The sequence below is a fragment of the Sinocyclocheilus grahami genome, unplaced genomic scaffold (assembly GCF_001515645.1).
Source record: "Sinocyclocheilus grahami isolate Dianchi unplaced genomic scaffold, SAMN03320097.WGS_v1.1 scaffold135.1, whole genome shotgun sequence".
NCBI classification, from domain to species: domain Eukaryota; kingdom Metazoa; phylum Chordata; class Actinopteri; order Cypriniformes; family Cyprinidae; genus Sinocyclocheilus; species Sinocyclocheilus grahami.
In genome coordinates, this window is record NW_015505314.1 from 1,225,009 (window position 1) to 1,236,747 (window position 11,739).

The window sequence follows — 11,739 nt, forward strand, 5'->3', positions numbered from 1 at the left end:
GTGTATTATTAAATAATCCATTTGCTACATATTCAGTAGCAAACATACTGGTGTGTATAAATGAATGTGTGAAATAAGTTGGTAGTGTTGCCCTGCCATAAAATCAAGTCAAGTTGGCCAATAAATCCCCCCCCCCCAAAAAAAACTTTTAACAGCCTCACCTAAACCTTACTGAAATACATCCGTAAGGTTTGCAGAACAGGTGTGCACTTCTGCTAATTTACTTATGTTGTCTTGGTTAATTACTATAGTACTGATTTGAAAATAAAATAATAAAATTACATTAAATTAAATGGGTTCACTCAAAAACAGGTTAGTGGGTCAAAAGTGACAGAGTGGACAGGAATACGAACTGGAAAATTTGCCAGTAGATCTGCAGAGATTCAATGAGCTGTACAGCTTGATTGTGTTACAATATATAACACCTGTGGTTTTTGTGAAATTTGAATTTGATAATCTGTTCCACTGAGTAACAGGACAGGTACAACCACCTTAATACAGCAGCTGCATGCTACAAACTACCAGCCATATTATTGAATTACTGAACAGATTTGTGATTCGGTAACTAATTGCATAACTTGCACTGGCATCACAGACAGACATTTTTCGGATGATTTGGGTAAATTGGGCCACTTTAACTGTCCAAAAGGGCCCAATTTACTTAAATTCACCCTTTGTTACAGACTTCTCTGCTAATGACAGTAACACAATTGTCATGTTTTGCTGGTCACATCCAAGGCAGCTTTTATAATTTTAATTCAAGATCTGGCATCAGTTGGTCTCATCAGTTATTGATCTGTTACCTTGACGAACTGAAAATATGATATCTACTTGCTGGTCAGTGCAACAGATTTTGAGAACGCACATACCCCTTAAAATTCCCTTTCAACTTAAGATTAAATATCTGCATTTTTATGTATAACCTCAAAACACAAGCCTTACAAACAAGGTTCTTACTTTCACTTGAACACTGTAGTGATGCATTGAAAAGTTCTGTCAAACAGCGATTACGTTCACTGTTACAGTTGTTTATAATATACATATCCAACTTACACAAATCTTTGTTCTTAAAAATATATATTCACAATCAAGGAATAAAGTGTCCTCTAAAGTATGTTTATGTCTGAAATGAATTAAAAAAATAGATGATAATTGATCAGTAACTGAGTTTGTCCATATGAAAAAGACTCTCCATAACTCTATTTAAATATCTCAGTGTGTTAACCAAAGGAACAAAAAAAAATCTCTCTTTGCATATTTAAGCTTTGTTATATAATCAGCAGTTAATGGTTATTTTACAGATAAAAATGTACAAACAAAAACAAAAGTGAATTTCTTCAGTCAGCCTTTGATGTGGTAAGACTTGCCAGACAACCAAACAAACAAAACAGAATGCAAAAAACATTAAACCAACACAAAACTGCTTGCTAGCCATCACTCATACAGTGTATCCCTCTATCTTGGCCCCTGTCTGTCCCTCTCAGAGCAGCATGGACTCCTGCATTGCAAAGGCCTCCTGCGCCTGCCTGTAGTGTGTTCCACCAAACAGTGGGGGGAGCTGTTGCCTGCTGGAGGGGTCTTGGTAGGATCCTCTGAAATGGAGCATAGAGTCCGAGATATTTGCAGGTGCAAAGTTAAACTCCTGAACAGGGTGAATGGGAGAGAGCTGAGCTTTCTGGAAGCTGGGAGATCGAGGTAGTCCCACAGGAGACCGTGGAGGCCCCGCCTCCATGTCCCCATACCAGCCCTCTTTCTGTCTGTGTGCCTCATAACGCAGTTCTGTGGGCGGGTAAGGGGAAGAGCCCAGCAGCCCGGTGGGTTGTCGCATGTAATACCCGCCCTCGCCAACACTGTCTATCTGGGACGAAAGCTCAGCCGGAGCAACCCTGAGAGGGGGCATGTTTGGCAGTTGCTGTCGGTAGGTTAAGTAGCTGTTGTTCATCAGTGTTTTCTCAGGCGAAGGGTTACATGAGCCATGTCCCGTAGTTGCGTAAATTTGCTCGGCGAATGGCTGCCCGTATAGTCTGTCCTCAGACCGAGAATCAGAAACATAGGGAGTGTAGACAGGAGTCATACCAGTTGGGTAGTGCAGAGGTGCACGGGGTTCTGGTTTGGACTGCATCATGCTCTGTTTGGGCATTCTAAAGGGAGAGACGCCAGTTCCATCACTAGGGAGACGGGTGGGACTGCCCTGTCTCAAAGAAGGCCCAACGTTCGGTCGGGAGGGGGGGCGAGAGGGCGGTTTCTCAAGCTCTATAATCTCCATAACCTCTCCATCCGGTCCTGGGACATTGTCGTATTGCGAGGCATTGGAGGCACGGTTGGAGCCTGGAACAAACGCTCGTGAATAGGGTCTGCGCTGTGCCCCGGTGGCCGCCTCTGGAGTTGGGGAGCTGGGCGAGGGTGGAACACCCATAGATAGACTCAACTGGCTTTCCCGTGCTGCAGCCTTGACTGCTTCCAGTTTGCCCTCTGAAGGCTTCACCCAGCGAGGTGCAATGTCCCTGCGCATGCTGGATCTAGCATTGGAGTTGTGATTCGCCTGATTCTGGGTCAGCACCTTCCCACCACCTGTTGAGCTGCTGTTGGGCATGTGGGTTGGGACTCTTTCCTTTTGAATGTTCACACCTCGTCGATCCCTCTCACTCTTGTCTGGATGAGGCACCCTGTCCAATGAGCTGGGTGGCCGACTTTCTTGGTGCCTCTTTGGTGTTCCATCAGTGACAGGACCGGACTCTGCTTGTTTACTGACGCTTGCGGCAGGGCTCGAAACACGAGGGGGAAGGCCCTCAACTGTCTTCCTGACCGGCTGCCCGTTAGCCATATGATTCGTTGCTGCTGCTGCCAATCCTGGAGGCTCAGGAGGAAGTTGACCTAATGGTTTCTTAGGAAACTCATCGTCCTTACCTGCATGGGTGATAGCAGAATAGCCAATCAGAGCTAACATCAGTACAGAAATGCCAAGTATTAAAGACCCCATGAAATCAAAACTTTTTACGAACTTCATCTGCATTCAAAATTTACAATCTCTCTCTTCCTTTGAAACAGACCAAAACATTGATGACTCCTCTTGCACTTAAGGGCGTATACAAATTTCTGACCAAAAAAATTCAACCGCATTTCATGGAGTCTTTATACCATCAGAATATAACAAACACTGAAGTGCAAGACTCATGCAGCTGAATGTCTTTTAGAAGAACAAACTGCCAAATAAAACGAGAGTTACAGTTGACACTTTGTTCAAATAAAATGAAACCACAAACATCCACGGCTGGTGTCAAATCAATGCTCAGATTGGGAACACTGAGTCAAGAAGCTAAAAATATAAATGAAAATATTATAACAACACTTACAGTTCAAGCCTGACTGTGAACATATAAACCATGTGGAGAAAAGATGTGTTAGGTACATTTTGGAACACAAAGCATATGCACAATATTCACGTTCGCAGTGAAGGAAACTGAAGAAAACGTCAAGGGAATGATGAACGTTTACAAACAGATACTGATGGTTGGGGGCGGATATTGGTGTGCATTGAGAAGTGGCTCGAGGAACGCAAACGTCAAATACACACAAACTCATGAACACCTCCAAAGGTGCTGGTTATCATATTTCGGGTCCAAAATTAAGATTTGCCGATCACCAAAAGTGAGTCGCTGGCCAAATGTATGGCATGCAGGGATTGAAATGAACTTTTTCACTCACTAGCCAATTTGGCTACTAAATTTTTAAGTTACCGGCCATTCATAACTTCTACTAACCAAAAAAAAAAAAAGACGGAAATACACCAACAGTTTGAGTCTGTACACTGGGCGTGACAAAGCGACCATTGCAAATCATTTTGTCAGTACTAGGGGTGTGCGATATCGACAAAAAATAATATCTCAATATTTTCTGTGATTTCTGCACTCTCTTTTTATTTAGTGGCGGAAACGGGCTTCCATAGAATACTGATGCATGAACATAAAACATGAAAAAAAAGTCGAAATGTGAAATTAAAACCGCCAGTAAGTGGCAGCAAGTCACTGTTAAGTGAGTCGTTGCGATTGAACCGAATCAATTTCACCAGGGGTGCCCAAACTCGGTCCTGGAGGGCCGGTGTCCTGCAGAGTTTAGCTCCAACCCTAATCAAACACACCTGAACCAGCTAATCAAGCTCTTACTAGGCATGCTAGAAACTTCCCGGCAGGTGTGTTGAGGCAAGTTGGAGCTAAACTCTGCAGGACACCGGCCCTCCAGGACCGAGTTTGGGCACCCCTGATTTACACGGTTGATTCATTCAGAAACAAAACAACGTCATGTTGCTCAGAGACGCAAAACAGTACTGTGGCTGTGTTTGGAATGTTTTCTTGTTGGCGAAATAGCACAAAAATAGTGCAAAAACAGCCATTATGGTGTCTAAAACGTAAGTCTCTAGATATTAACTTATTGTTTATTGAACTGTTGTATAAAATAAATATCACATTTGTAACCATGCTGATTTTTTAAGAAAAAAACGGCGCTCTTCGTGTGATATTGATTAACTATATGAACTGATATAAATATATAAATTTTCTGCCTCCTCATCTTGAAGTATGTGATCATTGTTAATGCATATCAATAGACTGAATCATGCAGCGAAAGAGCGCACTATAAAAGCGCACAGCACTAAAGCCTGTGTTGGTCTAACCAGACTTCATCACGTCGCGTATGCACGCCTCTGTAGGTGTGTTTTGTTTAGCTTTTGCAATATACTCGATATAATGTCATGATGTCTCACGAGTTCAGTATTTGCGCTAAACCTGCGCAGATTTGACCTGCATGAATTTCCCCAAGAAATGAATTAGTAAACAATTTACGAAAAGTAACCCGCCAAATTGGCCAGTAATTTGACAGCGTTACCCACCACAGCTGATTTTTACCTGCATTTGGCGGGTTGGCGGGGGTTAATTTCAAACCATGATGGCATGTATGGTTTAAATCAAGACTTTTTGTTCATGGTTTCTCATGCAAATTGAACAGGAGACTTGACTCAGAATTGATTTCAATAGTTTGGTGTTAGCATGTTGCTAAGCTAATGATACAATACCCTATCATACAAAAATACCCATGTTAAAAGTTTCAAGGCCAGTAAAGAATATCTATGGTTCTCGATGCTCATCATCTACTTAATTCATTTGCCATTGGCAGGGGTGGCAAAAAGTTAATTTTGGACACTTCTGTCTACTGACTTGTGTGTTTTTATATTCTTAAGTCGTATCCATTGTACTCATTCATAAATGTATTCATCATAACTGTCCTTTTACATGTTTGTAACGTACAGTACCCCATAGCATATTTTTGTGACAAACGTTTTGGTTAACCTCCCCAATCCAGGTTTTGTGAGAGACAGAGAAACAAACGAGGGGAAAGGGATGTGTGTGTAGTGGGGGTAGATGAACGAATGGTCGGTTGATTGACAGATAAAGTAGTCAGTGCTTTTTTGCCCACCGGTTGGTTTTGTAGGAGGGTTGGCGCCCCCCCTTCCCAGACCCACTAGAGTAAGCAGAGGCTATGTTTGAAGCGAAAGGGAGAGAATGCAGATTAGACAAACAGTACATAGCAGCAGTGAATGAGTGTGTGTGCGCGTTGAGATAAAGGAGTGTGTGCAGTAGGATGTGTCCCTCTATGGGTGGTGACACACAGCCATACATTTTATGATTTGCCAAGATTTCAGTGCATGTGTGTGTGTTTAAAATACCTGGAGGTGGCAGCTCCAGTTTAGATCGTCTGAGCTCAGACATGGAGTGTTGAAACTGCTCTATCACAAAGTCATCCTCAAAAAAGAAATCCTTTGACAAAGTCACCTGCAGAAACTTCACCAGCTCCTCCATGGACAACTTCAAGAGGATTTCTAACATACAAACACACAGAGTAGTTACTATTAGAATGGGACGTTCAAAGTCTCTGAAGAATCAGACTAATTATAACTAATTACAATTACTGCAGTCTAGCTGCCATCAAGTCCTTTCAGGGTTTATTTTGCACATTGATCAACCTTTTTTTTTTATATATTTATATTTAGAATTTGAATTTAAACATTTTAGCTTTTATCATGGGTTTTTGAGGAGACACACTCTAGTGTTGTAGTACTCGAGACTGGTCTCGGTCTTGAGAAAGGTCTTAAGTCTTACACATTTGTACTTGGTCTTGTCTTGGTCTCAGACTAAAAGGACTTGAGTTTTGTTTCAAGACTGATCAAGACCACAACTCTGGGAATATCACTAAATTGCCAGTGCATTGTCTGATTTATTTGTTAACATCATTAATGTGACTGGATGTAAAACTTCCTGCTTTAAATGCAATCATTGACTAATTAAACAACTAAATAACAATAAAAATTATTAGATTTATACCATTGGATCTCAAAATGTTTTACTTCAAAGCCCCCTATTGTCCACAAAAATATTTAAAGGCCCCCTCCACTCACCCAAAATATTTTAGAGCTTAGCGTGGCTAGAAAGATGTATATTCATACAAATACCCAGAAAATTCAAGATATTGTTGCAAAACAGTACTTGTATGAGAACTGGATTTTTATATTAAAACATATGATATAATTAAGCAATATCAAAAGAGCAATTCTCAACATTATTTATGCATTTGTAATTGTACCAATTCAGATAACGTTTCTGTGCCACCACTGCAGTGCAAAGATGAATTTTGTTGTTAGTGATCTAATTTGATTGGTTACAATCTATATAGAGCTCTATATAGTGTCTAATAATTCCAATTGTATTTAATGATTAAAAATAAGACATTTCTCAGGCAGTAAATGTGGATCTTTCAGATGAATTTGAGTAGTGCTGGTCTTGTCTTGGTCTCAACACACATTGGTCTTGGTCTCGGATTAGGTGGTCTTGACTACAACACTAACACGCACACACACACTTGTATATGTGGTTTACGGGGACTCTCCATTAAGCGTAATGGTTTTTACACTGTACAAACTGTATTTTCTATCCCTTACCTTAACCCTACACCTAAACCTACCCCTCACACAAAAACGACTGCCATTTTTTAATTTCAACAAACACGGTTTAGTATGTTTTTAAGCCATTTTGGGAACACAGGAAGTCTCCTCATAAACCATGCTTACTTTGTAACACCCATGTCATTATACGCATCTGTCCTCATAAACCATATATTCAAGCACACACACACAATCATTACTTTTGTGGAGCTTGAGGATGGTGTAAGACATCGCAGTCAGAACTCGCTCTCCTTCCAGAATATAAATATCCCATATTCTCAGCGTGAGCGTGAATGGAGTCTATTCAATCAAAAACAAATAAATGCACTCAAATCAGTAAGGTTTCACACTGGACAACAAATAATAATATAAATAATAACATAAAATAATAATGTGCTCAGAAATAATGTTTAAAGAGTGCATACCCGATCCAAAAAACACTGGAAAAACCATTTCATAGTGTACAGGCTGGTGTACACCTCTTGATTATCCTGTAGAGGGCAGCAAAGGGACAGTTGTATTGTACGCTCATGGTATCAAAACATACACATCCAAAAAAAAAAAAAAAAACTTTATTCATTCAAACATATGCTATATACCAGTGTACAACATACTGCACAGTATATACTTTTTTAAACTTGAAAAAATACACAATGTGCAATGGTGGATGCTTCAAAAATGTAGTAAGCTACACATTTGTTTCAAGACCTCTTTGCATTGCTTGTTCACGTCGGCAAAAAATGTTAAGCAAGTACTACGGTTGTACTGTACACTATTGGGAACAAAGCCATATGTTCTCTCTCTCACACACACACACACACACACACACACACACACACACTTTAATGAGTGAAGCTTTTCATTATCTTTTATCCCCTTGCTAATCCATTCACATCAAAGACTGACTCTCACTCACAAATAATTAATTAATAAATCAAAAAAAAAAAAAAAGTAATTTATTAATTACTCTGCCCTTTAATGAATCCAAGGCTGGCATTTCTTTGTGAATTCATTGTTACACCAGCGCTTTGGGTTGGCTAGCTGCTCAGGTTCATTTCAGAAAAGGGAACAAAGCCATATGTTCTCTCTCTCTCACACACACACACACACACACACACACACACACACTTTAATGAGTGAAGCTTTTCATTCTCTTTTATCCCCTTGCTAATCCATTCACATCAAAGACTGACTCTCACTCACAAATAATTAATTAATAAATTCAAAAAAAAAAAAGTCATTTATTAATTACTCTGCCATTTAATGAATCCAAGGCTGGCATTTCTTTGTGAATTCATTGTTACACCAGCGCTTTGGGTTGGCTAGCTGCTCAGGTTCATTTCAGAAAAGACACAAATACACTGACAAATAAAGAACACAATATAGGCCAAAAATAAGACTGGATATGAAGCTTTTCAGACATTGTGAAAATTCAATTTAGGACCAGTGGTGGAAAGAGTACTGAAAAAATATACTCAACTAAAAGTACCATTACCTTCCAAAAAATGTAGTGTGAGTAGAGTATAAGTACTTGTCCAAAAAAACTAATTGAGTAAGAGTAAAAGAGTAGCGGCGGTCTCGGTGAATCAGCAGCATCCACAACTGAACGGAACAAGAAGTGTTGAACTTGAAAATTGTTTTTGCGCGACTGCACTTGCTAAATTAAGGCGGATTGTATAAAATGGATTAAAAAAAAATGTTTATTAACGAGCTGCAGTTTTATTACATCACGCGCTGGCACAGACGCAGTATATTAACGCCAAGGGCCATCAATGAAGTGCAGATTGGTCCTCAATTTGTGTTTCCAACACACTTTTTCACAGCGTGCATCACACGCTCAAACTCAGCAAAAGTCAACAAGTTCAATAAGCAACAACGACTTATCCAAGTGACTGCTGCAGAACGCACGCGAGAGAGAGACGAGGCAGCGCAGAACGCGCGTCTCATAAGTGAGTGGGAATGCATTCCAGCAGCCATGATAAACAGTTGGCGGTTAAAGTTTTCTATGCACGATTTGATCTGACGAAAGTCACGAGACCTATTACTATCTCTCTATCCAATCACGTTGATGTATAAAAATACAATTAAAATAAGCATGTAACGATCACAAACGGAGGAAAATAGCGGAGTAAAAGTACCGATACATCACTTAAAATGTACTCAAGTAAAAGTAAAAGTACACCATTTTTAAACTACTCAAAAAAGTACAATTACTGATAAAAAACTACTTAATTACTGTAACGTGAGTATTTGTAATTCGTTACTTCACACACCCGTTTAGGACACAGTGTTAATCAGGACAAAATATCTACATGAACAAAAAAGTCTTAGATGTAAGTAATGTGTACCGTGAAGTAATACTACATGAGTTTTTCTACAAGTGAAGTGGCCCAAAGTTCAGCTGTCCCACTTTTTGAATAGTGCATGATGTTTTGGAGGTGTTTGTGTGTCTTACTAGATGTTGTTTGAGCTTAGGCATCATCTTCTGCAGGATACGTTCATGATGCTCCTGGAAGCGCATGAGTTTAGGGAACCCTGGTACAAAGAAACCTAGACGAACACAACAACATTTTTCAATATGTTACAAAAAGTGTATGTGAAGTGCGTGTTTACAATATACAGAATTTATATTCTTAATCATGAAAAGAGTGTTGTAGCTTAGTGGTTTGCTAATTTTGCTTTACAACCCAGATTTTACATTGGACATCAAGTGGTGACTCAACACAGTACCAAAATTGATCATAGAAAAAAAAAAAAATATTAAAATGTAAATGTATTAATATTACAACAAACTACATAGCCTATGTTAGTTTTATATATTTATTTAATTATATAAATGTTGACTGTATGGATTAATCATACTAATAAAGGCAAGCATTTCCTTTTCCCTTATAAAACTTGTAATTTCTAAATATGAATGACTAGTATTATTATTATTACTACAACAACTACTCAACATGAGTTGAATATCACTTTTCTAGAATGAGTAAAAGTGTGTGTGTACCGTGCATGGTGTGTTTCTGTCCAGACAGCAGTTTGACCAGTGCCCAGAAAGCATCTTCCTCATTCATATAGATGAGTAACAGAGCAGTGATCTGACTCATGCCCTGACAATAGCCCACCTCCTACACACACACACACACACACACACAAGAGAGAGAGAGAGAATCCATAGTGTGCAGGTTCCTTCCACACATAAATCAAGTGCAAGCACATACTCATAAAATGATTGCTACTGAGGAAGCATTTTAATTCAATAATTGTGACGTCAACTGGAATCAACATGGCAATATTTGTGGGTATATTTTACTCACCGTGTTATACACAGAATACGCTGTGAGCACATGAAACAGATCCTGCTGTCTGAAACGCACAAGCACATACAAAACAATTATGGTCAAAGAATCAATTCTGTTTTTCTATTTTATATGCCATGGGTCATTAGGTTTTGCACATTTTTACATGTTCTGTTCTTTCCCTCTCTCATTGTCTCATTGTTTTTTTTCCCCCCTATGGATGTCTAAGGCCACACTGTGAGAATGATCTGACCCTTTCAAATCTCCACAGGTAAATGTCACATCAGTCAATATGGGCGCTTTAGCCCTGTCACAATTCAATACACCAATAACTCGAAGAGAAATGGTGGGGTGTGGGCATCTCTCTCACCATTGCGTTCTCAACTTTTCCATTTCATATGCTGGTTAAATGTAGCAGTTTTATGGCCATGAGAAATGGAAGCATTTTATACAGAGACAGATTAAAGCCCTACATTAAAAAAGCCTTCATCAGCAAAGCAATTCTGTATGAAAGCCTGATAAAGCACAACAATGTATGCAATATTTGCAGTAAAATGGTTGGATACTTGAATTAATTGTTCAGAATTCAATAATAATAATAACAATAATAATGATAAATAAAATAAATTAAAATAAAACAACAAAACAAAATGCAAAATGTTTAGATACTTCAATACCTTGTTTAAAATCCAAAACCAAAACAAACAAAAACAAGAAAAACAAACCAAAATGACATAATGTTTGGATACTTCAATAACTCAGAATTTAACCAGATGAACAAACAAAAATAAACTTAGCCTATAATAATAATAACTAACAATAATAATAATTGTAAAAAATGATAATAATAATTAGGGCTGTCGATTTAACACTCTAATTAATCTAATTAATTAGTTATGGGAAAAAAATGTACAAGTTAAACTTTTTAACGCATTTAACAAGTGCAATATCACACCAGTGTTGTTTTTGTCCCAAGTAGCACAAGTGCAAATGAGATACTGATTTTATACAACAGTTCAATAAATAAGAATTTAATATTGTGTTATATTTTAGACTATTGACTATTTTTGCTCAGTTCTGCCAATCACATACAGGTGCATCTCAATAAATTAGAATGTCATGGAAAAGTTCATTTATTTCAGTAAATTCAACTCAAATTGTGAAACTTCTGTATTAAATAAATTCTATGACATTAGGGCTGTGGATTTACCATGTTACTTTTTTCCATAACTTTTTTAATTCACGTGTTACATTTTTTAATGCAATTAACAAATGTGCAATATCACACGAGTGCTGTTTGTGTCCAGAACAGCGTGCAAATGTGATATTTTATACAACAGTTCAATAAATAAGAATTTAATATTGTGTTATATTTTAGACTATTGACTATTTTTGCTCAGTTCTGCCAATCACATACAGGTGCATCTCAATAAATTAGAATGTCATGGAAAA

The 11,739-nt window shown here is 38.4% G+C and overlaps 1 protein-coding gene across 2 annotated transcripts in view; it reads right to left on the minus strand.

Annotated features, from left to right (window-relative positions):
• Window positions 1-11,739, minus strand: part of usp6nl (USP6 N-terminal like) — a 21,402-nt gene continuing 9,663 nt past the window's right edge. Inside the window, exons 1-8 of one of the 2 annotated variants that reach the window (XM_016279947.1) lie at window positions 10,541-10,837; window positions 10,306-10,354; window positions 9,996-10,116; window positions 9,447-9,541; window positions 7,417-7,482; window positions 7,192-7,291; window positions 5,720-5,872; window positions 1-2,907 (exon numbers count right to left, since the gene is read on the minus strand). In XM_016279947.1, the coding sequence (XP_016135433.1) occupies window positions 1,481-2,907; window positions 5,720-5,872; window positions 7,192-7,291; window positions 7,417-7,482; window positions 9,447-9,541; window positions 9,996-10,095 (1,941 nt within the window). In that variant the 5' untranslated portion in view covers window positions 10,096-10,116; window positions 10,306-10,354; window positions 10,541-10,837 and the 3' untranslated portion in view covers window positions 1-1,480. Of the gene's footprint in view, window positions 2,908-5,719; window positions 5,873-7,191; window positions 7,292-7,416; window positions 7,483-9,446; window positions 9,542-9,995; window positions 10,117-10,305; window positions 10,355-10,540; window positions 10,838-11,739 lie in introns of those variants that run through there. The other variant, XM_016279946.1, reaches the window with a different exon arrangement.